Source organism: Mesoplodon mirus (genome assembly GCF_964341445.2).
Source record: "Mesoplodon mirus genome assembly, chromosome: 3".
Classification (NCBI taxonomy): Eukaryota; Metazoa; Chordata; class Mammalia; order Artiodactyla; family Ziphiidae; genus Mesoplodon; species Mesoplodon mirus.
Window position 1 is genome coordinate 78,463,260 of NC_138978.1, and position 27,889 is coordinate 78,491,148.

The 27,889-nt window shown below is 41.7% G+C and overlaps 1 protein-coding gene across 1 annotated transcript in view; it reads left to right on the forward strand.

The window, feature by feature from the left end:
• The window catches only part of DNAI3 (dynein axonemal intermediate chain 3), a gene marked incomplete at its 5' end in the record, with an annotated part of 103,377 nt that extends 80,742 nt beyond the window's left edge, over positions 1-22,635 (forward strand). The window contains 6 exons of the mRNA XM_082612150.1: positions 5,351-5,414; positions 13,098-13,228; positions 14,907-15,111; positions 16,609-16,700; positions 18,172-18,294; positions 22,348-22,635. Of these exons, the coding sequence (XP_082468276.1) occupies positions 5,351-5,414; positions 13,098-13,228; positions 14,907-15,111; positions 16,609-16,700; positions 18,172-18,294; positions 22,348-22,491 (759 nt within the window). The 3' untranslated portion in view covers positions 22,492-22,635. The remainder of the gene's footprint in view (positions 1-5,350; positions 5,415-13,097; positions 13,229-14,906; positions 15,112-16,608; positions 16,701-18,171; positions 18,295-22,347) is intronic.
• Positions 22,636-27,889: the final 5,254 nt, after the last annotated feature.

Genomic DNA, 27,889 nt, shown 5'->3' on the forward strand with positions numbered 1-27,889 from the left:
AGGAATGAGTTTAAGAGTGTTCCTCCCTCTGCTATATTTTGGAAGAGTTTGAGAAGGATAGGTGTTAGCTCTTCTCTAAATGTTTGATAAAATTCGCCTGTGAAGCCATCTGGTCCTGGGCTTTTGTTTGTTGGAAGATTTTAAATTACAGTTTCAATTTCAGTGCTTGTGATTGGTCTCTGTATATTTTCTATTTCTTCCTGGTTCAGTCTCGGAAGGTTTGCTTTTCTAAGAATTTGTCCGTTTCTTCCAGGTTGTCCATTTTATTGGCATAGAGTTGCTTGTAGTAATCTCTCATGATCCTTTGTATTTCTGCAGTGTCAGTTTATTCTTCTCCTTTTTCGTTTCTAATTCTATTGATTTGAGTCTTCTCCCTTTTTTCTTGATGAGTCTAGCTAATGTTTTATCTATTTTGTTTATCTTCTCAAAGAACCAGCTTTTAGTTTTATTGATCTTTGCTATCGTTTCATTCATTTCTTTTTCATTTATTTCTGACCTGATCTTTATGAGTTCTTTCCTTCTGCTAACTTTGGCGTTTTTTTTTTTTCTTCTTTCTCTGGTTGCTTTAGGTGTAAGTTTGGGTTGTTTATTTGAGATGTTTCTTGTTTCTTGAGGTAGTATTGTATTGCTATAAACTTCCCTCTTAGAACTGCTTTTGCTGCATCCCATAGGTTTTGGGTCATCATGTTTTCATTGTCATTTGTTTCTAGGTACGTTTTGATTTCCTGTTTGATGTCTTCGGTGATCTCTTGGTTATTTCATAGTGTATTCTTTAGCCACCATGTTTTTGTAGTCTTTACAAATTTTTTCCTGTAATTGATATCTAGTCTCATAGTGTTGTGGTTGGAAAAGATACTTGATACAATTTCAATTTTCTTAAATTTACCAAGGCTTGTTTTGTGACCCAAGATATGATCTATGCTGGAGAATGTTCCATGAGCACTTGAGAAGAAAGTGTATTCTGTTGTTTTTGGATGGAATATCCTATAAATATCAATTAAGTCCCTCCTGTTTGATATATCATTTAAAGCTTGAGTTTCCTTATTTATTTTCATTTTGGTTGATCTGTCCCTTGGTGAAAGCGGGGTGTTAAAGTCCCCTACTATGATTGTGTTACTGTCGATTTCCCCTTTTATTGCTGTTAGCATTTGTCTTATGTATTGAGGTGCTCCTATGTTGGGTGCATAAATATTTACAATTGTTATATCTTCTTCTTGGATTGATCCCTTGATCATTATGTAGTGTCCTTCTTTGTCTCTTCTAATAGTCTTTATTTTAAAGTCTATTTTGTCTGATATGAGAATTGCTACTCCAGCTTTCTTTTGATTTCCATTTGCATGGAATACCTTTTTCCATCCCTTTACTTTCAGTCTGTATGTGTCCCTAGATTTGAAGTGGGTCTCTTGTATACAGCATATGTATGTGTCTTATTTTTGTATCCATTCAGCCAGTCTGTATCTTTTGGTTGGAGCATTTAATCCATTTACATTTAAAGTAGTTATCAATATGTGTGTTCCTATTACCACTTTCTTAATTGTTTGGGGTTTTTTATTGTAGGTCTTTTCCTTCTCTTGTGTTTCCTGCCTAGAGAAGTTCCTTTAGCATTTGTTGTAAAGCTGGTTTGGTGGTGCTGAATTCTCTTAGCTTTTGCTTGTTTGTAAATTTTTTATTTCTCTGTTGAATCTGAATGAGATCCTTGCTGGGTAGAGTAATCTTTATTATACGTTTTTCCCTTTCATCACTTTAAACATGTCCTGCCACTCCCTTCTGTCTTGCAGAGTTTCTGCTGAAAGATCAGCTGTTAACCTTATGGGGATTCCCTTGCCTGTTATTTGTTTCTTTTCCCTTGCTGCTTTTAATATTTTTTCTTTGTATTTAATTTTTGATAGTTTGATTAAGATGTGTGTTGGCATGTTTCTCCTTGGAGTTATCACGTATGGCACTCTCTGCACTTCCTGGACTTGATTGACTTTTTCTTTTCTCATATTAGGGACGTTTTCAACTATAATCTCTTCAAATATTTTCTGTGCCTTTTTTTTTTTTCTCCTCTTCTTCTGGGACCCCTATAATTCGAATGTTGGTGCATTTAATGTTGTCCTAGTGATCGCTGGGACTGTCCTCAATTCTTTTCGTGCTTTTTTCTTTTTTCTGCTGTGCAGTAGTTATTTCCACTATTTTATCTTCCAGGTCATGTATCCATTCTTCTGCCTCAGTTATTCTGCTATTGATACCTTCTAGAGAATTTTTAATTTCATTTATTGTGTTGTTCATCATTATTTGTTTGCTCTTTAGTTCTTCTAGGTCCTTGTTAAACATTTCTTGTATTTTCTCCATTCTATTTCCAAGATTTTGGATAATCTTTACTATCATTTCTGAATTCTTTTTCAGGTAGACTGCCTATTTCCTCCTCATTTGTTTGGTCTGGTGGGTTTTTACCTTGCCCCTTCATCTGCTGTGTATTTTTCTGTCTTCTCATTTTGCTTAGCTGACTGTGTTTGGGGTCTCCTTTTCACAGGCTGCAGGTATGTATTTCCCGTTGTTTTTTGTGTCTGACCCCAGTGGGTAAGGTTTCTTCAGTGGGTTTTGTAAGCTTTCTGGTGGAGTGTACTGGTGCCTGTGTTCTCGGGGGTGAGGCTGGATCTTGTCTTTCTGGTGGGCAGTACTACATCTGGTGGTGTGTTTTGGGGTGTCTGTGAACTTATTATGATTTTAGGCAGCCTCTCTGCTAATGGGTGGGGTTGTGTTCCTGTCTTGCTAGTTGTTTGGCATAGGATTTCCAGCACTGTAGCTTGCTGGTCATTTAGTGGAGCTGGATCTTCACATTGAGATGGAGATCTCTGGGGGAGCTTTCACCATTTGATATTATGTGGGTCCAGGAGGTCTCTGGTGATCCAGTGTCCTGAACTCAGCTCTCCCACCTCAGAGGCTCAGGCTTGACACCCGGCTGGAGCACTAAGACCCTTTTGGGTAGTCTGAGATCTTCTGCCAGCGTTCAGTAGGTGTTCTGTAGGAGTTGTTCCCCATGTAGAAGTATTTTTGATGTATTTGTGGGGAGGAAGGTGATCTCCACGTTTTACTCCTCCGCCATCTTGAAGGTCCCCTTTAACCATTTTTAAGTGTACAGTTCAGTAGTATTAAGTACATTCATATCGTTGAGTAGCTATCACCACCATCCATCTTGAGAACTATTTCATTTTCCCAAATTAAACTTCTGTAGCAATTAAAGCAGTAACTCCCCATTCCCTACTGCCTCCCACTCCTGGCACCACCATTCTACTTTCTGTCTCAATGAATTTCACTGTTCTAGGCACCTCATGTAAGTGGATTCATATAATATTTGTCTCTGTGCACACCAAAGTTTTGTAAGCCAAGGATGATAGCTTTAGAAAGAGAAATGACCACAAAATCTTAAAGCAGAAATTAAAGCATGACACCCTCTGCTTAAACTCCTCTTTAGTGACTACTTAGTGACACATGAAAAATCCAAACTCTTTACACCAAATGATGTAAGATTCTGCATCATTTGCCCCCTTTCTCTCTCTCCACTCCCATCTGCACCAGTCTACTCACTCTCTCTGTCTGCTCTGATTTCTTCTCTCATTCTTCTTACCAAACTCTTTCCTGCCTTTCAAGTCCTTGCATTCCTTGGAGTGAATGTCATTCTTTATTCAGCAGATATTTACTGAACATTTAATATATACCAAGCACTATTCTTGGCCCAGGGAATATAGCAGAGAACAGACATCCAAAATTCCCTGCCGTCACGGGGCTGACCATCCAGTGGGACACTCTCCTACCAACCCCTGACATGGCTGACTGATCCTTGTACTTTGGATAGAGAGTTTAAGGGATGCCTCTCTGGTATCTAGGTTGACTGGCTCAGGGCTGAAGCTGGAGGACGTGGAGCCCTGGAGGCAGAGAGACCTGGTAGACAGTGAGCTCAGGTGGGCCCACCCAGTGGTGAAGAGGGCCTGAGCAGTGGGGCCGAGAATGTCACACAGGCTTGGGGGCAGTGGAATTGTCAGAACTAGGTAAGCAGATGGAGAGGGATGTGAAGGTTTCTAGCCAAGTGGCTGGTGATGTAATCACCACTCAACACATATTTATTAACCTGGTGCAAATTATTACCGTGACTTGGTTCAGTTTCAGAGTTCCACATACCAGCTGTGAGAGCCAGGAGATATTAACTCTCTTACAGGACTTTGGTGAGGGCTGGGGTCATGTACGTAAAGCTCCTAACAACTCCAGCAGCACTGAGTGCTCAGGAAATGGTAACTCCAAGGGTGATGTGCCACAGGCGATGGGCTAGAGGTGTACAGTAGATGCATCCCAGGCTGTCTGCTCCCTTAGATTGTGTACCAAGAGGGGAGGGAGGGCTTGTCCTCAGACTCTGAACTTCCAGTGTCACACACAGTCCTTGTTTGTTAAATGAGTTGACATGGATGAATGAAAGCACAGATGAGTGAATGAATGAGTGGCCCTGGTCCCATGAGATTGTCCTTCACTTTGCATAAATCAAATGGTTTCCCATCTCCTCTCTCTCACCTATGCGTCCCAATCCATCCCTCCCTCTGAGTCCTCTTAACTCATCTTAATATATACCCTTCTTTGTGTTTTCCTCTTATTATTTAGTTAAAAAAACATTGGGATTAGGAGATTGCATCTGGGTTTTACATTTATAAAATGGTGGCCTGGGAATAAATTTTTTCTCTGAACCTCTCCCACCTCTTCATTCACTGGTTCTGTCTGTCTTTCCCCTTTGTGTGGCAATTTCTGCCTCTTATTTACACCAAGTCCCTCTTCTTTCTCTTCTCCTTAAAACGGCCATAAATAGAACTGGAATACATATACTTGTTATGTCATTTGGCTAGAACTCTATGTTTCCTCTTCTCAACTTTCAAAGATGATGAGTACCATACATATTCCCTCTTTCTCTCTTATTCCATGAATATTTATTAAATACTGACTTTGTAACATGCTGAGAACAAATCACTGGATAAGACGGGCTAGATCCCTCCCCTTCTGGAGCTTTTAGTCTATTGGGACAATTTTTTGTTAACAATGACTTTGGGAACCCAGCAGTTGGAACTTGTGTACCTAGAATAGTTTCATAATTGCCTGTGTTCTCCCCATCAATGTGTGTAGATAAAAACTCAACAAATTCATTTTTTTGTTTAATATAAAATCATGTAATCATTTTGAGCCTTCCCTCTCCACATTGCACCAAATTATCATTTGATTAAATTGACCTGTTACCTTGCATTTGTTTGGGTCGTGGTCAGTCTTAGCACATGAATAAGAGGACTTTTGTCTTTTAAGTTGTCTCATCAGGAATCTGTAATATTTTTAGGAAGGTGAAGTGATATACACAGATTGGAAAATGGAAAGAGACCCTGAAACTGGCCGATTTATGAGTAAGTTTTGATGATTGCTCTGTTCTTAATAATTTATTTCTTTTTTACGAAGTATGGGTAGCCCTGTCCTTGCTAATGGGAGAGAGGGCGCCTGAGGTTCTGACTCTACACTTGTTACTCAAAGTGAGGGCTTTGGACAAGCAGCACAGTTGTCACCTGGGAGCTTGTAAGAAAAACAAAATCTTGGATCCTACCCCAGGCCTGCTGAATCTGAATACAGATTTTAATAAAATTCTCCAGGTGATTTGTTTCCACACCGAAATTTGAGGAGCACTGATGTATTGATACTTAAATTACGGAGACACTTGGACAATTCAATTTTAAAATAACAGTGTTCTTTCAATAATTCAACAACCCAGTAGCTCAGCTATGTGGAAATTCTGAGTCAGCATGAAATTATAAGCTAAATTTACCATGATCTTGAAGACCTCAGCCCTGTATGGGAGAAGTTAACTCTAGGGCCCTCTTTTGGGGCTGGGACTGGTCATGCTCACATGTTCCCCTCCTTCTGGGGCCCAGATTCTGGGCAGATGAACAGAGGTGTGAGGGACACACCCAGGTGTGAGCAAGGATCAGTGTTAATAGATAAGGCTCCCCAATAAGCAAAGTTCTCTATCAAAGCTCAGAGCATTGGGGTGCACTACAGTTACAACAACTTACTTTAAAGCTTTGGATTTTATCATGGCATGAAAAAACTGGACAGCTACATGTAAAAGAATGAAATTAGAACAGTCCCTAACACCATATACAAAAATAAACTCAGAATGGATTAAACACCTAAATGTAAGGCCAAACACTATAAAACTCTTAGAAGAAAACATAGGCAGAACACTCTATGACATAAATCACAGCAAAATCCTTTTTGACCCACCTCCTAGAGAAATGGAAATAAAAACAAAAATAAACAAATGGGACCTAATGAAACTTAAAAGCTTTTGCACAGCAAAGGAAACCATAAACAAGACAAAAAGACAACCCTCAGAATGGGAGAAAATATTTGCAAACGAAGCAACTGACAAAGGACTAATCTCCAAAATATACAAGCAGCTCATGCAGCTCAATATCAAAAAAAAACAAACAACCCTATCCAAAACTGTGCAGAAAACCTAAATAGACATTTCTCCAAAGAAGATATACAGGTGGCCAACAAACACATGAAAGGATGTTCAACATCACTAATCATTAGAGAAATGCAGGTCAAAACTACAATGAGGTATCACCTCACACCAATCAGAATGGCCATCGTCAAAAAATCTACAAACAATAAATGCTGGAGAGGGTGTGGAGAAAAGGGAACCCTCTTGCACTGTTGGTGGGAATGTAAATTGATACAGCCACTATGGAGAACAGTATGGAGGTTCCTTATAAAACTACAAATAGAACTACCATACGACCCAGCAATCCCACTACTGGGCATATACCCTGAGAAAACCATAATTCAAAAGGAATCATGTACCGCAATATTCACTGAAGCTCTATTTGCAATAGCCAGGACATGGAAGCAACCTAAGTGTCCATCAACAGATGAATGGATAAAGAAGATGTGGCACATATATACAATGGAATATTACTCAGCCATAAAAAGAAATGAAATTGAGTTATTTGTAGTAAGGTGGATGGACCTAGAGTCTGTCATACAGAGTGAAGTAAGTCAGAAAGAGGAAAAAAAAATACCACATGCTAACACATATATATATGGAATCTAAAAAAAAAAATAGGTTCTGAAGAACCTAGGGGCAGGACAGGAATAAAGATGCAGACTAGAGAATGGACTTGAGGACACAGGGAGGGGGAAGGGTAAGCTGGGACGAAGTGAGAGAGTGGCATGGACATATATACACTACCAAATGTAAAATAGATAGCTAGTGGGAAGCAGCCTCATAGCACAGGGAGATCAGCTCGGTGCTTTGTGACCACCTAGAGGTGGGATAGGGAGGGTGGGAGGCAGACGCAAGAGGGAGGGGATATGTGAATATATCTATACGTATACCTGATTCACCTTGTCATACAGCAGCAACTAACACAACCATGTAAAGCAATTATACTCCAATAAAGATGTTAAAAAAAAAAGGAATACAATTTTCTAAAAATATATATATATATTTGAACCACTTTTCAAAGTGCAGACTAACCATGATATAAGGAAGTGGCAGCTCCTGGGACCTCTAGAACACCATGGAGCAGTGAGGCGGAGCAGCTAAGCTAGGTTTGCAGAAGGAGATCTGGTCAATCCTGTGGGTGGCTGAGACAAGTGGACGTGTGAATGACTGACAGAAGTCCGGAGGTCAGAACCACCGCTTGCAGTGGACAGCTGTTGGGGCTCAGATCTCTGCCTTAAACTTCATCTTCGTCACTTCTATCTACTGAGGCTGGTTCTGCAGGCTAGAGTCTGCCTTAGACCTTGGAAGGCTTGTTTTGTCAGCATTGCCTCCAGGGTGGCCATTTTCATCTGGAAACAGAAGCACTCCTACTTTTCTTACATAGGTCTCCAGCCTAGAGACCCAAATGTATGTTATTAATCAGAATGAGGCATTGAGAGAAGATTAGATGTGACCCAAAAAGAGGATCAAGTGCATGTAGAACTGAGACCGATTTTCCATTTTCCAGTCATTTCCAATTCCATAATTTAAAGTTGAACTCAAAATTATATATTGGATGTAATGAATTACATTCAACTACTTTTATACTTATTCATGTTTCTATTTATTCAGTTATTCAAGAATGTTAATTGTGCATGTGCTGCATGCCAGGCACTATAATACATGACAGCAGCCTCCACTACACCCCTGGGACACAAACTGAGACCATGACTCAGCTCGTGATGCCATGACTTGGTTATGCACAGATGGACACTGGTTCCTCCTGGTCTCAGATTTTCTTAGAGCCTTACCCTGGTGCCAGCTTCCTAAACTGCTTTTGAGGCAGCCCATGACAAACAGGTTGAGTTATTTATTTTAAATAGATTTTATTCCATCTATAGTACCAATGACAATAAACTTAAAAACCAAGAACTTTACATTTGTACCTCATTGATGTTTGTTTTTTCTTTCTTTCATTCATTCATCAAATCATTATTGAGAATCAACTATGTGCCAGGCACTGGGAATACAAGATGAATAAGATATTATCTCCCCCAAAGGGGTTCCATTATCTATTGGAAAAGCCAACCACATAAACAAATGATGACATTGCACTGTCATTAGTGCGATGGTTGGAAAAAAAAGACAAACACAAAATGACATGGAAACCAGGAAGGGACCAACTCTTTTGGGCTGTTAAGAAAAGGCCCCACTGGGCTTCCCTGGTGATGCAGTGCTTGAGAATCTGCTTGCCAATGCAGGGGACACGGGTTCGAGCCCTGGTCTGGGAAGATCCCACATGCCGCAGAGCAACTGGGCCCGTGAGCCACAATTACTGAGCCTGCGCGTCTGAAGCCTGTGCTCTGCAACAAGAGAGGCCGCGACAGTGAGAGGCCCATGCACCACGATGAAGAGTAGCCCCTGCTTGCCACAACTAGAGAAAGCCCTCGCACAGAAACGAAGACCCAACGCAGCCAAAAGTAAATAAATAAATAAGTTTTTTAAAAAAAGAAAAGAAAGAAAAGGCCCCACTGAAGAGAGATATGGCTGAGCTGGATCTTGAAGTGTGGTTTGCAAGTTTCCAGCTGGAGAAAGGCATTCCAGGTAGAAAGACGAACAAGTGCAAAAACATGGAAGCTCAGAAGAGCAGTGCACAATTAGTAAGCAGGGAGATCTTCTGGCCAAAGCATGGTAATAGAGAGGGCAACAGCAGCAGGAGAGGTGCCAGGAAGGACATTTGAGTCCAGCTGGCAAAGAGCCTTGAGTGCTTTACTAACCTGTGGACCTTATTCTAGTACCACCAGTATAATCAGAAAATCACTCTGTCAGGAGAGCAGGGGTTAATTAATTGTTGGAAAGTAGGATAGCCAGTTGCAATAGCCTAGATGAGAGATGGAGAGGACTGATGTACAGGCAGGGTGACAAGGATGTCCAGCAGAGGAAATACAAGAGGGAGAGAGAGACATACGAGTCATCATGCCAGGACTTTGTGACCAGTGGGATGTGAGTGGGAAAGAAAAACAGAAGTCGCTGTTAATTTCTTGACATTTAATTAATTCCAAAAAAATGAGAAATAGCTCTAACTACCTACTTAAAGGCTATTTTTAAGTCATCTTAATACTTTAATACTTTAAAATTACCAGTCAAGTATTTTGCAACATGGAAAGCCAAATGACACTGTTACTCCCATTGGATAATGGTTGAAGTTCAGGGAAAGTCAATGTGTAGACATGCTGCACTGTAAATTGCATGCCCTACTTAACATTCTGTGAACTGGCAGTGTTTTCCTTGGAAGCTACCAGCCTGATGTCTTTCATAAACACCATGGAGGTTTCCTGGGTAAAGATGAGGCAAATACTGGGAGCCATTTTCTCTTGATCTGCTGGGAGCCAGCCCCATGTTCTTATCTCAAATATACAACAAGGCAGGAAGGAGAATTTCCTTTTCTAAGAAGAAGCTTCTGAAAGACAAATTACCCTGACTGAGCTGTGTGTGATGAAGAAGTCCAAATCCAACAGATGATCTAAGTGACAAGCCAAGAAATACAGGCTGATGTATTTGATGATGATGACAGTTAGCATAATCATCTCATGTACTCAGCTCACAAATTGGCACACGTCATGTGTTAGGCGCTCAATTCTCTCCATGGATTAATCCTCACAGCAACACTGTGGATTTGAACCCAGGCGGTCGGTGCTCTTAACCACATCAGTATACTAAATCCTTCATTAGATAATGACTCTGGAAAACTACTGTTTTGTTTATTGTAAGTTTCTTATAATAACCTGGCTGGGGGCTCTGGCATTTCATTTAATAACTTAAGGACAGCTCCATTCACTGCTGAATGGCTCTAAGGTCTTCCAAAGGACAAAAGGAAGAAAAAGTTATATGGGCTGAGAACCTCTAACATGTTAAAAGTACAAATCTTGATGGTTATCTATATTCCTATCACTGGTGGTCATTACATTTTGCAGAGGGCCTCTAGACTCCTGGATAGCCCTGCTCACCAGAGTGAGGTGGTATAGGAAAGCCCGGCTCACCAAGGACAAAACCAGGATCTGAGGGACACAAGCAGCAGCAAGAAGAAAGCTGCTGGCTTCCAGGGGTCTCCTGCCTTCCCAGAAATCTTCCAGATCACTTCAAGGTGCCCTTAGAAATAAGGCTCCTGGGGCTTCCCTGGTGGCGCAGTGGTTGAGAGTCCGCCTGCCGATGCAGGGGACACGGGTTCGTGCCCCGGTCTGGGAAGATCCCACATGCCTCGGAGCGGCTGGACCCGTGAGCCATGGCCGCTGAGCCTGCGTGTCCGGAGCCTGTGCTCCGCAACGGGAGAGGCCACAACAGTGAGAGGCCCGCGTACCGCAAAAAAAAAAAAAAGTCTTCTGTGCTGTCTTCAGGATGGAGCTTTGGTTAGAGGAAGAGTGGTCTTTTTTAACCTAGAAGAACTATGTTTAAATTTATTTATTTTTATTATATACACTTTTTTCAAATAATTTTTACATTGAGATAAAAATATACATAAACAAGAAATTTGACATCTTAACCATTTTTTAAGTACAGTTCAGGGGAATTAAGTACATTCACATTGTTGTGCAACCAATCTCCAGAACTCTTTTCATCTTGTGAAACTGAGACTCTGTACCTGTTAAACACTAGCTCCCCACTACTCTTTCCCCTCAGCTCCTGGCCACCACCATTCTACTTTCTATCTCTATGAATGTACCTGTTGTAAGTACCTCATATAAGTGGAGTCATACAGTATTTGCCTTTTTTCTTAAGTTTTTGGCCACACCACATGGCATGTGGTATCTTAGTTCCCCAACAAGAGATCAAACTCCTGCCTCCTGCATTGGAAGGTAGAGTCTTAACCACTGGACTGCCGGGGAAGTCCCAGCATTTGCCTTTTTGTGACTGGCTTATTTCCCTTAAAATAATATACTCAATTTTCATTCCTGTTGTAGCGTATGTCAGAACTCCCTTCCTTTTGAAGGATGAATAATATTCCATTGTATGGATATACCACATTTTGTTTATCCATTCATCCATTGATGGACACTTTGGTTACTTCTGTCTTTTGGGTATTGCAAATAATGCTGCTATGAACAGGGGTAGACAAGCATCTCTTTGACACTGTATCAGCTTTTTACAAGATTATGGTAGCTTTTTTTTCTGCTTAATGTTACATTGTTGTTCTGAGAAAAAAAATCCAACCTTCACATAGCTGTTAATATGATAAGTTTCAGAGTAAATTCGTGGTTTTAGTATAAAATAGCCACACATTGTGGTTTGGCCTGGACAAGCACATATTTTTATGGCCATCCCTGGGGCTTGTGGGTATGGGCAGCAAGGAATGAGGAGCAGCCAGCTCCAAAGCCAGGACTGGGGAGAGGAAACCCAAGCCATGGCGAAGTAGGCAGACCAGGGGAGCAGAAGGACCCTGGTGCCTGGGGCAGAGACAGCGGGGAAGCCTTCATCTTAATATCCAAATCTGCTTGTCCTCTAGTCTTCCCAGTTGCAATAAATGGAAAGTACAGAGAGCCTGTTGCTCTTACCAGAAACCTGGCTGCCATTCTCAGCACTCATCTCTCTCACCCCTCCTGTCAACTCTAGCTTGCAAATGTTTCTGGATTATCCACTCCTCCATTGCACCTTCATCCAAGTCACCATCCTCTCTTACTAGAACTACAGCAACAACCTCCCATGGTGTCCCCTCTTTGCTTTTACCTGCTTCTGATCCATTCTCGCCACAGCAACCAGAGAATCCTTTCATGTGTCAATCAGATAGTCTTCTAGGCCTAAAGGGCTCATTAAAAAACATTACACTTAGAATGTAATCTAAATGTTTTTCCTAAGAAGGCTTTGCAAGGTCTGGACTCTCCTGGTCTCCATTCGTTTCCTGTGTCTCACCCTGGGATTATCAGACTCCAGTCCTATTGTCTTCCTCAAAATAATAAATGCACTAAACACTTCTCAGGACTTTGGTGTGTATTTTTCCTCTGCCTGGAATGCTACTCCACACCAAAATCTTCCCGCGCTGAACTCAAGCCTAAATGACTCATCTTCAGAGAAACCTGTTCTGACCATTCAGCCTAAATTACGAATGTCCCTTGTTATTCTTTCTTGTGATATTTTTTACTTCATAATACTTTTCACATTTTTTTTATTATATACCTTGGGATTTGTTTGTTGAGTTATCTCTTTCCACTGGACTGTAAGGTCCAAGAGGACAGATCATGTTTGTTTATTAACCATTGTTTACCCATCCATCTACAGTACCTGGTACATACAAACAATCCACAATTATTTATTGACTAACAATATATACTATTGACTAACTGATAGACTAATCAATGAGTGAATGAATAAGAACAGGAAGTGTTCCTTTGAGCCTGAAAAGTAGCCTTGATGGGAATTTCCCTGGACTTGCCTTAAAAAAGAGGAGGAGCTGTCCCTTGACAGATTCATTCACCCCAACTGACCTCTGGTTCTCCACTCTTGGACCTCATTAATTGGGACCTATCTGTCCATCAGAGAGGTCTGCCCATTCTTCATTGCAGGAATGTAAACAGTGTTATAAAATGTGAAATGGCCTTTTCCACTCCAACAGCAAAGAAGCCCGTGAGCCTCTACACAGTCCATGATGGAGGTGTCCATACCGTTCAGAGATCACCTTTTTACAAGGACATTATCCTCACTGTTGGGGGTTGGAACATGGCCATCTGGAAAGAAGGTATTATGGTAAGTTGCCTGCAAAATGGAGGAATGGGTGTGTGGTCCTTTGTTATTGAGAAAAACAATAGGAACAACAGACTGTTCTGACATAACAATGCCTTTGGGACACTTTAGAGAAATTGGAACAGATGGCCTGGGCCCCAGCCTGTCAGCAGAACCACTACAAGCCTTTGGAAAACACAACCATTTGCTTTTCTTTCCTGAGGGAAGGAAACATTAACAAGTCTTTTGTTCTCTGAAACCAAACAGTCTTTTCTTCGAAATACCGTGTATATCATGGGCAGTTCCCTTGATTTATGTTTTTCCCTCTGCTTAAAATACAAGATGGGATGCTGATTATGGCACAAAGTCCAAGGAGAAGCAATGGGTCTGTCACTGCTCTTGCACCAGGCAATTTGTCAGCAGGTTCAGAAAGTGGGACTAGGAAAGCTAAGGGGTCCGTCACCAGGCAGGCAGAGACGTGCATGGGTCAAGGTGAGGCAGTGCCAAGAATCCAGTGGTCCGGATTAGGGCAGGGCCTGGGTCCAGGCAGACAGAAGCTAAACTGCCAAAAACTAGAAAGACTGGTAAAATCTAGTGAAACAAGGGCATGGGAAAATCAGTATGATATATCCCTCTCATGAGCTACTTAAGAAAATTATCAAAATCTGTAAAAAAGTATGTGTATGTGTGTGTGTGTGTGTGTGTGTGTGTCTGTATATATATATTTCAGAGCTGTAATATATGTATTCTTTGACCTGACACTTTTTTTTCCTTTTATTTCTGGGACTCTAACTTACAGAAATACTCAAAAAAATAATGTGTGTGAATATATGTACAAGTTTGTCATTGAAAAAAGTTGAAAACTCCTTAAGTGTCCATCCACAAAAGGACTTCTACTTTATAACAATGTACTTTTGTATGCTTATTTTTTTTTTTTTTTACAACAAGCAAGCATTAGTTTTGCAGTTAAAGAGAAAGACAAAAGAAATTTAGGCAAGATTGTCCAAAGACCATGCGGGGGTCAGGAACCTGGTTATCCACCAAAACTGAAGGAGCTGAGCAAGAACAGGTTTGACCTGTTGCCTCTAAGGAGTCCATGAATTGGTGACCTTCTTTGTTCCCTGTAGGAACGTTTTGTCTGCATGTATGGGAGGGTGGAAGGCAGCTCCATGACTTAGTTTAGTCCCGAAGATGTAAGTAGGTGAAGGAGCCCAGGTGGAGCATGACGGTAGGAAGAGAGCACATTCTGATCTTCAGTCTCTATGAAAACCTCCCAAAGAAGGCAAATTACCCCAAAATAGAGAAAAGATAAGATGATCTTATGTTGCTTTGGTGGTCCAGAATCTCTCCCAAATAATATTAATAAGCCATTGGATGCAACTCACAGGTAGAATTGACTTTTCATTCCCTTTTCCTGCCCACCAGAGCTATTTCCATGGTGAGCAGGCACCTGACAGGAAAATAAAGATATAGGCAAAATTTGCTTATAATCTTTACTTATCCAGTGTCCATCAATCTCCATAGAAATAGTAATGGGATTTAGCAGCAGTTGGATTATTAGAACCATAAATAGCTCGATTGGAAGTTTTGATCTTTTATATGATTATAGCCATCTGAGTTTTACTTTTAAAAAATCATTGTGAATATCTCTCAGATAATAACAAAAGCTTTTAATTTGTTTTTTTTTTTAATTTATTTTTAGACTGGACCCCTCCTTCAGTCATCCTGTGCACCAACAAGGTACACCTCAGGGCACTGGTCCCTGACAAGGCCTGGAGTCTTTTACATTGGCCGAGAAGATGGATACATCGATATCTGGGACCTTCTGGAGAAAACCCACGAACCAGCCCAGTCACAAAACATCTGTATAACTATGATCACGTACATCAAACCCTGGACCTTTTCTGGTATGTTAATTCTGATTGAATGAGCTAAGTCATTTTGCCTTTTGGGGCTAGCTTAGGAACATTTTGACCTCCAACTGGAAAGCCTCTGATGTTTCTTCTCAAGATTTTTCTTCCCATTCCATCTCTTCCCTTCCTTTCTCCTTCCTTCCCATCATTCACCTTCCTTTCCCTTTTCAAATTTTGGATACAACCTGAGTTTCTCTCACTCTTTTCTTCATCAACAGTTATTTCTGAGACACATTTTAGTATGTCAAGCAGAGGCTGATTTTAAACCACGCAATAAAAAGCATCCTTCTCACCCTCTCCGGGTCCCTAAATCACAGGGTGAACCCTAAATCTTTGCTACTTTTTGCTGCTTCTTTTCCAAATAGAATAAGTTCTGTACCTTTAATTTTTCATTATGTCACAAATTTTCAATATTTTGTCACTTTATGGCCCTCCACTGGACAATATCAAGCAGTTTCCTTCTTGAGATCAAATGACTCTGCGGGGTCCTATATCTCTTTAAACTATAACTTTTAAACTCATTAAGAGGAAAAAGATAATGTATAACAGAGCAAGCGGAAACTTAAGAATGTGTCGATGGAAAACTAATTTATATCCTTTGTCCCAATTTCTCTTTTTCACCCAAGTAATACTTTCTACCTAAATTCAGTGTATATTTGCTTCACTTCAAAGAAGTTCCCCTTTGTTTCCAAAGATGTGCAGGCATAAAATTGTCTTTCTATTCATTTCTTTCTCAGAAGAAGCATTACATTTAGAAACACAGTCTTCAGAATCTCTAAGAGTGTCAGAGTCTGACTACTACTACTTGGCCGTATGTGTCACCAAATTGTGTTTTCCCGTCTTTGCTACAAAACATTGCTTTTGTATACCTCCAGGAATTACCAGTCTAGGATTTAGCAATTGGAACCAGACCTGCTGAAAATGAGAAGAATAAAGTTGATGAGAGAGAAAATTAAATTTTCAAACACATTTGTGTTTTATATCCATTTTAAATGATCAAAGGAAGGAATTTGTCTTTATAATAAGAAAACTGGTTCTGGCTGTGTCTTTGAAATTCATCTGGATAATGGCATCCTTTAGCCCTTACTATGTCTTTGGTGAAAATTGGCATCATGATTTTTTTTTGAAAATCTTCCATGTATTGTCCCTGCTTTCTTTTCAAATCTGCCCAGTGGATCCCGTCAGAGAGGGTCAATCTCAGCTAGGAGCCACACTCCTTATATAGAGGCTGAGAAAACATGATTGGGGGTGAGCAGGGTGGCTGAAAAAGACTCAGGGTCTCAGCCTTCATTTCACCAACTGGAAAAATGGCTTTTACATGTTAGTTAATATGGTCTCTAGTCATGAAGGTCTGATGAAGATGCCAAGATCATTGTAACCACAACAGGTCCTTTGGGAAATCACAAAACAAAAACACAGTACCTGTTTAACCTCTAAAGTGGCTTTCTGATTGCAGAGTTGTTTTTCTCCCACATTTTTTTAATCTTTCAGCTAAGCAGCAATTTATAGCCATAGCTGACTATTATGGAACATTGCATATATTGGAAATTCCTTGGACACTAAGTCGCCCTTCCACCAATGAGGTTAGTAACTTTTGGCTTTGAGGATTTACATGATCAGATACTGCTGAGGCATGTTTTAGAAGCATGTTCAGAAATGACAGCATTTTTGCTCTTTAAGAGAACAAAAGAATCATGCAGTCAAATATAAGGGGATATTGGGCTTCCCTGGTGGCTCAGTGGTTGAGAATCCGCCTGCCGATTCAGGGGACACGGGTTCGTGCCCCAGTCTGGGAAGATCCCACATACCGCAGAATGGCAGGGTGCGTGAGCCATGGCTGCTGAGCCTGTGAGTCCGGAGCCTGTGCTCCGCAACAGGAGAGGCCACAACAGTGAGAGGCCCGTGTACCACAAAAAATAATAATAATAATAAATAAATAAAAATAAGAGGATGTTAACCTAAATGGGAAAAGAATTTGAAAAAAAATAGATACAAGTATATGTATAACTGAATCACTTTGCTATACCCCTGAAACTAGCACAACATTGTTAATCAACTATGCTCCAATATAAAATAAAAATTTTAGAAAAAGGGGATGTATTTCTGTTTTATGAGATAAATGGTTTAAAGCTAGGGAAAAAAAAACAAGCATGCAGCAAAAGAAAGGCCAAGTAAATGAAGCCCAGATTCAGAGAGGAATTGATTTGGGGATTCATAATCATAAGATGTTATTTTCACATTGTAACCTAAGCGTGGGACCCTTATTTCAGTGATATCCTTCCCAGAGGGCCCAGCTGACATTTTTATGCATCTCTCCATTGCTAGCCTCCACCCATCTTTCCCCAACTTGGCGTGCTGCAGGCAGCAGGTCTGAAGTGGCAGTATTCTGCCGCTCCATGCACACCACCCAAGGGTTTCAAGCAGTGATAACAATTAGGTTATAAAAGGAAGATCAATATGTAGAAATACATAAATATGTATATAACCAACATTAAACATATAGATTGCAATCTGTCACAAGTCCCAACAGCATCACCCTAGTTACTGGTAGGCAAAAAACTTTCCTTCCCTTGGTGGCCTTGCCCAAGGTCTCTGCTGACTTCCCTGCTTCTATTCTTACGTCCACATGCTAAACTCTCCAGGGGACCAGGAACTCAGCTGTGCTTCCAGTCCCTTTAGGGTTTCCATTGACATCCTCATCTGGGTTTTCCAATTTTGTTTGATGACGTGAAACTTCCCTTAGTCTTAAAAGTGAGAAGGAAAGAAAGGGGGTGGGAGCAATCCCTGAATATTTCTCCTACAAAATTGCAATTTTTTGCAGCTCTCTCCTTCCAATCCCACTCCTTTCCTGCCATCCCCCAATTCGCAGGCCCCTAAACCTTAGCCCAGTAGCCCCCAAATTAGCTAGTTCCTCTGATAGTGGGCCTGTGGGCATTATCCCAAAACAGGTAATCTAGCTAATAACTTAAAAGCAGCAGAAATTCTTCAGAGCCTCAGGAAGAACATGGGGGCTTCCATGTGGGTCCCCCTCTCATGGGCCTGTGCTTCTAACAGGTATCAAGTATAAGCCACTATTTTGAAAGAGAAGTCAAGAATCTGGAATATGTAGAACAGCGCAAAAAAATTCGGGAAGAAGAAAAGAAAGAAATGGAGCTGGAAATGGAGAAGAAAAAAGTTGTAAGTTAAATTTCAGAAACAAAAATTGCTTTCCTCTAATGCCATTGAGAATAGATTTGTTTGGCTTATTCTACAATTTTAATAGAAAAATTATGCCTTTTTACATTCTTCTCTTGTTCTGATGGGAGTCAAGGGGGCATTTCTCTGATTTTCTAGCTTACTATGAGTCAGAACAACCAGTTGGACACACCTAGTGAGATTCTACCCAATTTAAGTTTCTGAAATTTTCTATATTTCAAAGGCCTTTAGATACAGTGGTATCTAAATACCAATTATAGATTCAGAGATTCAAATTCGAAGGCTTTCATTTCATAGAATTTTGACATCTAGTGAATAATGCATTAAAACAGTGCAGGGCTTCCCTGGTGGCGCAGTGGTTGAGAGTCCGCCTGCTGATGCAGGGGACACGGGTTCGTGCCCCGGTCCGGGAAGATCCCACATGCCGCGGAGCGGCTGGGCCTGTGAGCCATGGCCGCTGAGCCTGCGTGTCCGGAGCCTGTGCTCCGCAACGGGAGAGGCCACAACAGTGAGAGGCCCGCGTAACGCAAAAAAAAAAAAAAAAAAAAAAAAAGTGCAAAAAAGAGAGGACTATGAATTGACGCGTGAGCACTCATCCCGTCTCTACTGCTTACGAGCTATGAGATCTACAGCAAGGTTTGTGTCTTTGCTGAGCTTTGGTTCTCTTGCTTTTAAAATAGGAATACTAATAACAACCTTTTAGGATTACTGTAAGGATTTTAGTTAGGTAACTTGACAAATAGTAAATTGTCATTAAGTGGGAGCTAGTGTGTAGAGACAGACAGACAAATAGATATAAATTTTACTGTAATAAACTAGAACTGTGAAATTTGCAATAGAGGAGGATTTGGTACAGGACACATCCATCTTAAAATCTACCAAAAAGGAACCTAAATCTCTGAAGCCCCCATCCTCTTCCTCAGCCTCCCTGTTTGATGTGAATTCCATCACTCTGTTGGTCTTCCTTTGACCACTGGAATTTGGGGCCTTGAAATATTCTGTGAATTCAGCTCTTCTTTCTTTCTCACATGAGGTCATCTCAGTCCATATTTCTGCTTGTCTCTTGCTCATTCCCTTCCTTGCCCTTTTGTCACCAACAATTTCATCACCGCCTGTTGTTTCCTTATAGCCAAATATATAGCCTCCTCCAATGTAATTACTCATGTAAGACCCTAGGTCTCAATTAAAAGCACAAGCATGTGGAAATATTTTAATGTACTGCATTAGCAAATAGATTAACATTATCACATAGATATATACAAATTAGTGGAACAAAAACAGAGGGAGCATCATTTCCAAATATTGTTTAGCGGTGACAAGGTATAAAAGAACACCAATTAATTAACTTTTCTTTGTTTTCTTTTGCTACAAAAAAAAAATTGGTCTTGGTCTGTTCTTTTGCACAACCACAAACACTGGGTGAAATTCTGCCATGGGAGGTAATCTGCCACCCTTTCCTACACCAGCAATCATCGATTACTAGGAGTGTTTAAATAACATAGTGACAGCTAATTATCCACATAGAATTGTGGATAATCCAAAAATAATTTACAATGTGAAGTACTTTTTAAAAACTTGAATATTATAATAATCATATCTTGGAATTGTATTATGCTTTTGAGTTTCCAAGACTTTTCTACCTTCTTGTAACTTCATTTCCATTTGACATAGTATCCTCCTTAAAGTAGAGCTACCACTTGTCAAGTTTTCTCTGGAACTAGACTGTGGATAAGTGAATACATTTAAAAGGGCTCCTCTGTTACATTTAGAAAATGAAAAGGGTCACCAAGGAAAGGTAACTAATGTTAGTCAGAAGTATCTCCTTACAAGCAACTGCTGATAATAGGGGAAATGGGAACAAACTAACAACCTCAGAGGATTGCAGTGGGGATGAAATGAGTTGAAATATTTACAGCACTTAGCCAATAACTGGCAGATAGGAAGTGTCCACTATTAGTATTATTACCGAGGGCAGGGGATGATCACACATCCATCCAGCAAGGCTGGTTTTCATGAGCGCCCCCCGACTGGCAGGGATTAGGCTGTGCACTTCAACCCACACATCTGAGGGAAATCATATACCCGTCTCTTTGCAAACATTGAATCTGGATACCGCTCACTTATTGAAAAGTAATAATAAGTACAGCTCTAACAGTACACAAAATGGGAATTTTCCTAACTGGACTTTCAGCTGGAGACCCGAAACTGAGAAAAGTAGCAGTTTCCATATGATTCATTATGTCATCTCTATGGGACAGAGAAGACAGAAGAATTCAAAAGAATTCTGCAACCCCTAGTCAATGACCCACACTCCAGGCTACACAAGGAAGGCAAGAATTATGGGGAAGAAAGGGGATTTTTGTTTAGAGAGAGGTGTTGGAGCACTGTGTATTCCCCATTCCCACTTCTGCAACACCACCCAGACTCTGGGAGGAGACCTTCAAGAGAAGCACTGCTAGAGATAGGTTGCTGGTCAGGATGGACCATGGGCCTTGTACACCTGGCAGGAGGCTTCCTCAGCCACAGAAATCCAAGGGCTAGGAGTTACCAAGGGACCAGAGCAGAATGTCCAGGGAGAATTTAGGAAACTCAGGGGCAGGGACCTGACTCCTATGGCTGGAAAGTCTGCAGGCAAAAGATTGGCTTAAACTGCTCTGACAGACGGGTAGGGAGAGGACCAGGGGCAATGAACTTGTAGTGATGGCAGAGTGAGGGGGGTGAGTTTTCCTGGGGCCAGGTGGAAACTTGAAAGTAACTAGGCTCAAATCAGGTGCCCCAAAGGACTTTCTAAGTGGGGTGAGGCAATCTACAGAAAGAGCCTGGAGGTGCACAGTGGGGCATTGCAGCGGGGGCCACAAGGGGCAGCCTTCACTTGGATATTAGACTGGCCTGGGTCTTCAAATACCTGAAAATGACACTATTTTTAATACCTAAAAATGATAGGAAATGCTATGGAATCTGTCACATATGCTGTAAAGGACAAAGGTTAGAAGAATAACATTTTTTCTACTCTCACCTTATCCAGTCATGCTCTTTTTGTGAATTGGTTATTGTAGCTAACAAGTGCTTACTGGGTGCATGCACCATTCTGAGGACCTGCCATATTTAATAATTCATTTAATCCTCACAGTGCTATGAAGCAGTTATAATGATTAGACATGAGGAATCTGAGAAAGCAGAGATATTAAGAGAGGGGGAAAAGCAAACATACGGAAGGAATATGGCAGAGGAAGGGGAAGAGAACATCAGTCATTGTGAATATTCAAAAGAGGAAAATACCTCTTGCAAATTATTCTCTAAAGAAACTAGAATAAAATACAGTTCTGGTCCCTTTGATGGAATCCACAAAGACAGGGCTTTGTGACAAGGGATCAGAAGGCACAGGAAGGCATTAGGATGGGGACAGGACAAGAGGAGAAAAAACAAAAGCAACATAGGATGACACACCAAGATGAAGTGACCCTAAAATTCATCTGAAAGAAGACACAGATGAGAAAAAACAAAATCTTAAAAATCGTAATTACTGCCCTAGCAGATATTACAATAAATTAAAATGTCACAATAATTAAACCAGAGCAGTACTCAGGCGAACACTGACAGATCAAAGCACAAAACAGATGACTCAGATTATTCAGCAAGTGGTGTTGGGCAAATTAGCTGAATAAACGCCCTTCATTGTTATTCTCTCCCCTCTCAATGTGCTCCTCCCTCCATCAGTGGCAGGAGTTTGTAGGCCAGCCTGGATTGCCCCTGCCCCCCAGAGCCCACATCCAGTCCGTCAGCAGACTGGGTCAGCCCCACCGCCAGGAGATGCCTTGAGTCTGCACACACCCCTCCGCTCATCTCTGCCCCTCCCCTTCAGAGCCAACAGCCTCTCTCCCTGACTGTGTAAGAGATGCCCTCCTGCCCTCGGCCCCTCACAGCTCTTCCAGAGAACAGCAGCCAGGCCAGCCTTTCAAGAAAAACCCCTTCCCAGCCTTTGGTATCTCTAGCTGCCAGAGTTTTATATAAATGACTTGCTTTTTTCCCCCCTAGAAAACGTATCAGAAGTCAAAAGAACAATTGGAAGCCGAATTGAAAATGGACTATGAGAGTTATTTGGAACTGGAAAAGAACGTCCTCATCAATCTCGGTCTAATCAAAGTGAAAGAGACAATGTCAAACATGGAAATGATATAGAAAAGCTTTCTGTAGGGGTGTTTTGAGGGCTTTGTGGGGCTTTTCTTTACTCATCATTTTTTATGTAAGGTGAACTAGCAAAACTAAACATGAAAAAGGTTTACTTACGCATACATATCAAGCTTTTATTTCACTGCTATTAAAACTTTTGAATTAAACAATAAGATCTGTTTCCATTTTTGGACTGAATATGTACTAAATTTTGTACTGAGTATAAAAGCTATTGATAATGAAATTTTCATTTTCCTGTAATAATACAGAGCTTCAGACATCCACCCTCAGTCCTCAACTGACATCTATTCAGAGCCCCTAATCCCAGACAGAAGTGGAGCTCAAACTTTGCTCCTAATTATCAGGTTGCTTTTGGTCACCTCACCAAAAAGTGCTCCCACTGGGCCACTGCACAGATCGTCAGGCCATGTGCTCAACAAAATATTAACAGATGGAATCCAGAAATATATGCATAGAAATGGATAACACATGAAGATCATGTTGGATTTATCCAGGAAATATAAGGTAAATTTAACAGTAGAAAATAAATCGATGTTTGATTAAAGGAGAGAATTTATGATACCAAAAAAATGCAGAAAAACATTCCCTAAAATTCAACATCCATTCATGATAAAACAATAAATTCCTTGCAATTACAAAAAAAAGGAAACTTCCTTAATCGGATGCAGGGTAACTAAAACAATCCTACAACAAACGTTATACTTAATGGTGAAAAGCTGAAAGTTTTCCTCAGAAGTGTGGAACAAGATGGTGCCCACTGTTGTGTCTTCTAGTCAATATTGTACTGAAGGTTTAACCAGTGTGGGCACAAAAAAGAAAGAGTGTATGAAACTGACTTGTGAAATAGCTTGATGTATCTCAATAACAGATTCAACGTCACAAGAAAGTGACTAGCGTGAGAGGTGGGTTGCGGGGAGAGTGGCAAGAGATGAGACTGGAGAAGCAGCTTAGAGCCAGATGGTGAAGGCTCCCGTAAACCAAATTAAAGAAGCTGGATTAGAGCTTGCAGATACTGGGGAATTAATGGAAGGGCTAAGCAGGAAGGTGACACGATCAGCTTTATACTCAGGAAGATAAGGAACAGATTAGAGTGGGAGAGTCTCAAGTCAGGAAATCCTATTAGGAGACAGTTGTAATAGTTCAAGGTAAAAGATTAGGGCACCATGTCCTGAAGCTTAATGTGAAAATAAAAATGAAAGGCTGATTGGGTGGGGAAGGGAAGACAAAGGATGATGCCAAGGTTTATAAGTTGCTAGAGGAGGTAAAATGTGGTCCAGTGGCTAAGACTCCACGCTCCCAGTGCAGGGGGCCCGGGTTCGATCCCTGGTCAGGTAAGTAGAGCTCACATGCTGCAACTAAGACTTCACATGCCTTAACTGAAGATCCTGCACACAGCAAAGAAGATCCCGCCTGCCACAACTAAGACCCAGTGCAGCCAAATAAATAAGTAAATATTAAAAAAAAAAAACTATGTACACAAAAGTCAGGTAGGTAGTAGCACTTAACCATCTGTGTGCCTTTGGACAGATGACATATAGCTGTGAAACATTCCCCGTCTATGGAGTCAGGTTGAGAGTGTTTACCTTATAACATTTTATAAGGGCAAATGAGCACCTGCATGCAAGGTGGTGGTGCCCCGCACATGTCACTGTCATTACTGGAATGTCCCAGGGCTCATCCTTGTATTTGAACTTCTTTTTTCTTTCCTTTTTTTTTTTTTTAAATCCACACCCATGGCTTAGGTGAATCCATCCAGTCTCATAGCATTATATACTACTTCTATCCCTGGCCTGGACTTTTCCCGTAAAATCAAGCACTGTATATTCATATGAGTACTTAATGTCTCTCCTTGGGTGTATAATATGCATCTCATATTTAAACACGTCCAAAATTGAGTGCCTGAATGTCCCTCCAAAACCCATGCTTCCTGCAGTCCTCCCAATCACCTTGCTTCTAGTTGCTTGGGCAAAAACCGTGATGTCATCTTTCATTTCTCTCTTTCTCTCACACTCAATGCTCAATCTGTGAGCAAATTCTGTTGAGTACATCTTCAAAATACACCCAGAACCTGATCATGTCTCTCCTTCCTTACTGTTAACCACCGTGGTCCAAGCCACCATCATCGCCAGCTGGGATTTTCACAGTGGCCTGACAGCTCTCCCTTCAGTCTCTCTCAACAGCAGCCAGGTGGTGGTTTTAAATGGAAGCCAGAGGCTGTCATTCTTCTCAGAGCTCCTCCTCGGCTTCCCAGCTCACTAGGAGTAAGAGTAGGAGCCAAAAGCTCTCCTGGACCTGCAAACCCTCGTGTGGTCAGGCTCTCCCCTGTCATCCTGGTTTCATCTCCCCTTCTCCTCCCCTCATCACACCACCCATCATGCCAGACTCCTATGCACCCAACATGCCTGACATGTTCCTGTCCCAGGGCTTTTGTGCTTGCCGGTCTGTGCTTTCTCCAGCAATTTTCCCTGTTTTATTTTCATATGTTCCCTCAAAGGTAAAGAGAAAAAATGTTTTGAGTACCTGCTATGTACCAGGCTCTATAATTTTTTTGATTTATTTATTTATTTTTATTTTTTTAAATTTTTTTTGCGGTACGCGGGCCTCTCACCGCTGTGGCCTCTCCCGTTGCGGAGCACAGGCTCCGGACACGCAGGCCCAGTGGCCATGGTTGATGGGCCCAGCCGCTCCGCGGCATGTGGGATCCTCCCAGACCGGGGCACGAACCCGTGTCCCCTGCATCGGCAGGTGGACTCTCAACCACTGCACCACCAGAGAAGCCCTATTTTTTTTTAATTGAAGTATATAGTTGAACAGAGTGTTCAGGGTAGGTCATACTGGGAAGGTGACATTAGAGCAAAGACCTGAAGAAGGTGAGGGGTTTTGCCCTGTTGTCTTCTAGGAGAAGCATGTTTCCTAACCCAGCCCCCCACCTCCCAACCCCAGCCAACTTCTGCTTCAGTCTCCTGGACAGAGGTGTGGCCACCTCTTAGTGCAAAAGAAGGTGGGACTACAGAGAACAGGAGTTACCTGGGGCTGGTGCATTGTTGTCTCAAACAAAATCAAGGTTTTCTTAGCATAGAAGATATTGAATAAGCATCTCCCTTAGGGTTATCGAGTAAAGAACTTAGCATGGTCTGGCATATAGCAAGCAGTAAATATGTTTTCTACTATTTTATCTAATTTATAAATATAATATTATTATAATATTCGTGCTATAGAAACTAAACATAGGGTTCGTCTTGCCTATGATAGCAGTTATTATCAGTTCAGTGTGATATTTTTATTGTGTGTTTATAACCTCAGTTTTTCCAGGTCTCATCATCTCACCAGCCTATGGCCCCCAATGGGGTCACATAGCCATAGCCCACATTTCATGGGATCTTGCCCCACCTGCTTAACAGGTATCTCATCCTTCTGCAAAGCCCCTCCAGGTATGTCCTGTAGTCCCAGGAATGAAGGTACAGTTATATGTTTAAAAACAAGCCCACAGGGCTTCCCTGGTGGCGCAGTGGTTGAGAGTCCACCTGCCAATGCAGGGGGACCTGGGTTCGTGCCCCGGTCCAGGAAGATCCCACATGCCGCAGAGCAGCTAGGCCCATGAGCCATGGCCACTGAGCCTGCGCGTCCGGACCCTGTGCTCTGCAACGGGAGAGGCCACAACAGTGAGAGGCCCGCGTACAGCAAAACAAACAAACAAACAAACAAGCCCACAACCACCAGGCACTCAAGACTCCCTTTTCCCAATGTGCTAGAGATGTTAATGGCCTGTGACATGGAGGAAGGTTCTGGGTCAGTGCCTCTGTGTTAGTTAAGTTCCAGCAAGAAGCGAACACCAAGGCAGGCCTAGATGTGCAACTGTTTACTGGGAGACTGAGCAGGGATGCCAGGGAGAGCCTTCAGACCTCGATGCAGGTCTGTTACCCATGGAAGGAGAGAGGGGAGGAAAGAGAACCAGGTAGGGTGAGTCTCAGACCACCCAGCACGCTCACTGAGGCTTTGGAATTTAGGCACACTCACTGTGCTGCCTCCTCCTTCCCTGGGATGAGTTCTCTCCAAGGCTCTTCAGCTCCTCCAACAAATGCCTTTTTCTCTGGCTTGGATCCTCCATTTGGCAGACAAGGTCAGACCTGCTGAATCCCAGCAGAGAACACAGTTGAGACTCAAACTGGGAAGCTCTGGCTGAAAGTGTAGGAATATTGGGTGTGAATGAAAACAGAGTTTGGTGTTGTGTCTCCTTTCAATTCCCATGGATCTAGCCCTTTCCCCTACTGTGCTGTGGGTCAACCCAGTCTTCTTTGTCTGCACTTAGGTCTTTTGGTCTGGTGTACAGTATAGTGAAAAGAAAGGGGTCTTGAGATCCTAGCAGAACTGAGTGCTAATCCCAGCTTCTTCACCCTAAGCGAACTGTTCTGTCCCCCAAGTCTTGGTTACATTATCTGTAAAATGGGGATAATAATCATACCTACTTCCTACAACAAAAATGTATGTAGGGCTTCCCTGGTGGCACAGTGGTTGAGAGTCCTCCTGCCGATGCAGGGGACACGGGCTCATGCCCCGGTCCAGGAAGATCCCACATGCCACGGAGTGGCTGGGCCCGTGAGCCATGGCCGCTGAGCCTGCGCGTCCGGAGCCTGTGCTCCGCAAAGGGAGAGGCCACAAGAGTGAGAGGCCCGCGTACCACAAAAAATAAATAAATTAATTAATTAATTAAATAAAAATGTATGTAGACATCTGACATACAGTTGGTGCTCAATAAATGGTGCCTCTTTTTCTTGCTTGGTGTCAGGTGTACACACTCACACACCAGAGAAACCATAGTGTTTCCTCTTTGTCCTATGTAATAATCTCTCATTTTCACATTTTTGTTATTATTATCATTATTATTATTATTTTACCTTTTGGCTACACAACGCAGCATGTGGGATCTTAGTTCCCCTACCAGCGATCGATCCCTTGCCCCCTGCAGTGGAAGTGCAGAGTCTTAACCACTGGACCACAGGGAAGTCCCCATTTTTGTTATTATTAACCATAATGAGAATGTCTCTCACTTCCAAACATGACCTAAGGGGGGGCTCTGCACACCTCGTTTAATATTAGCCTATGATCATTTTAGCACGAGACATGTTAGACATGGTATTTAAAATCTGAATGGTAACTTTCTTTTTTGTAGAACTAAATGCTTATGGCTATTCTGAAAATTAATCATTCTAATAAGACTTGATTTATTTAGCCTAAACTTAATTATCATTCAGCTGTACAAACTGCTTTTTACCCACCAAGAAACGTTGCATAATTAAACCAGTGTATTTTCAGGCCCTCAGATAAACATATTGTGTGTGTGTGCTTTGGAGGAGAAGGCCATTGACTCTAGCACACATTGGCCCTG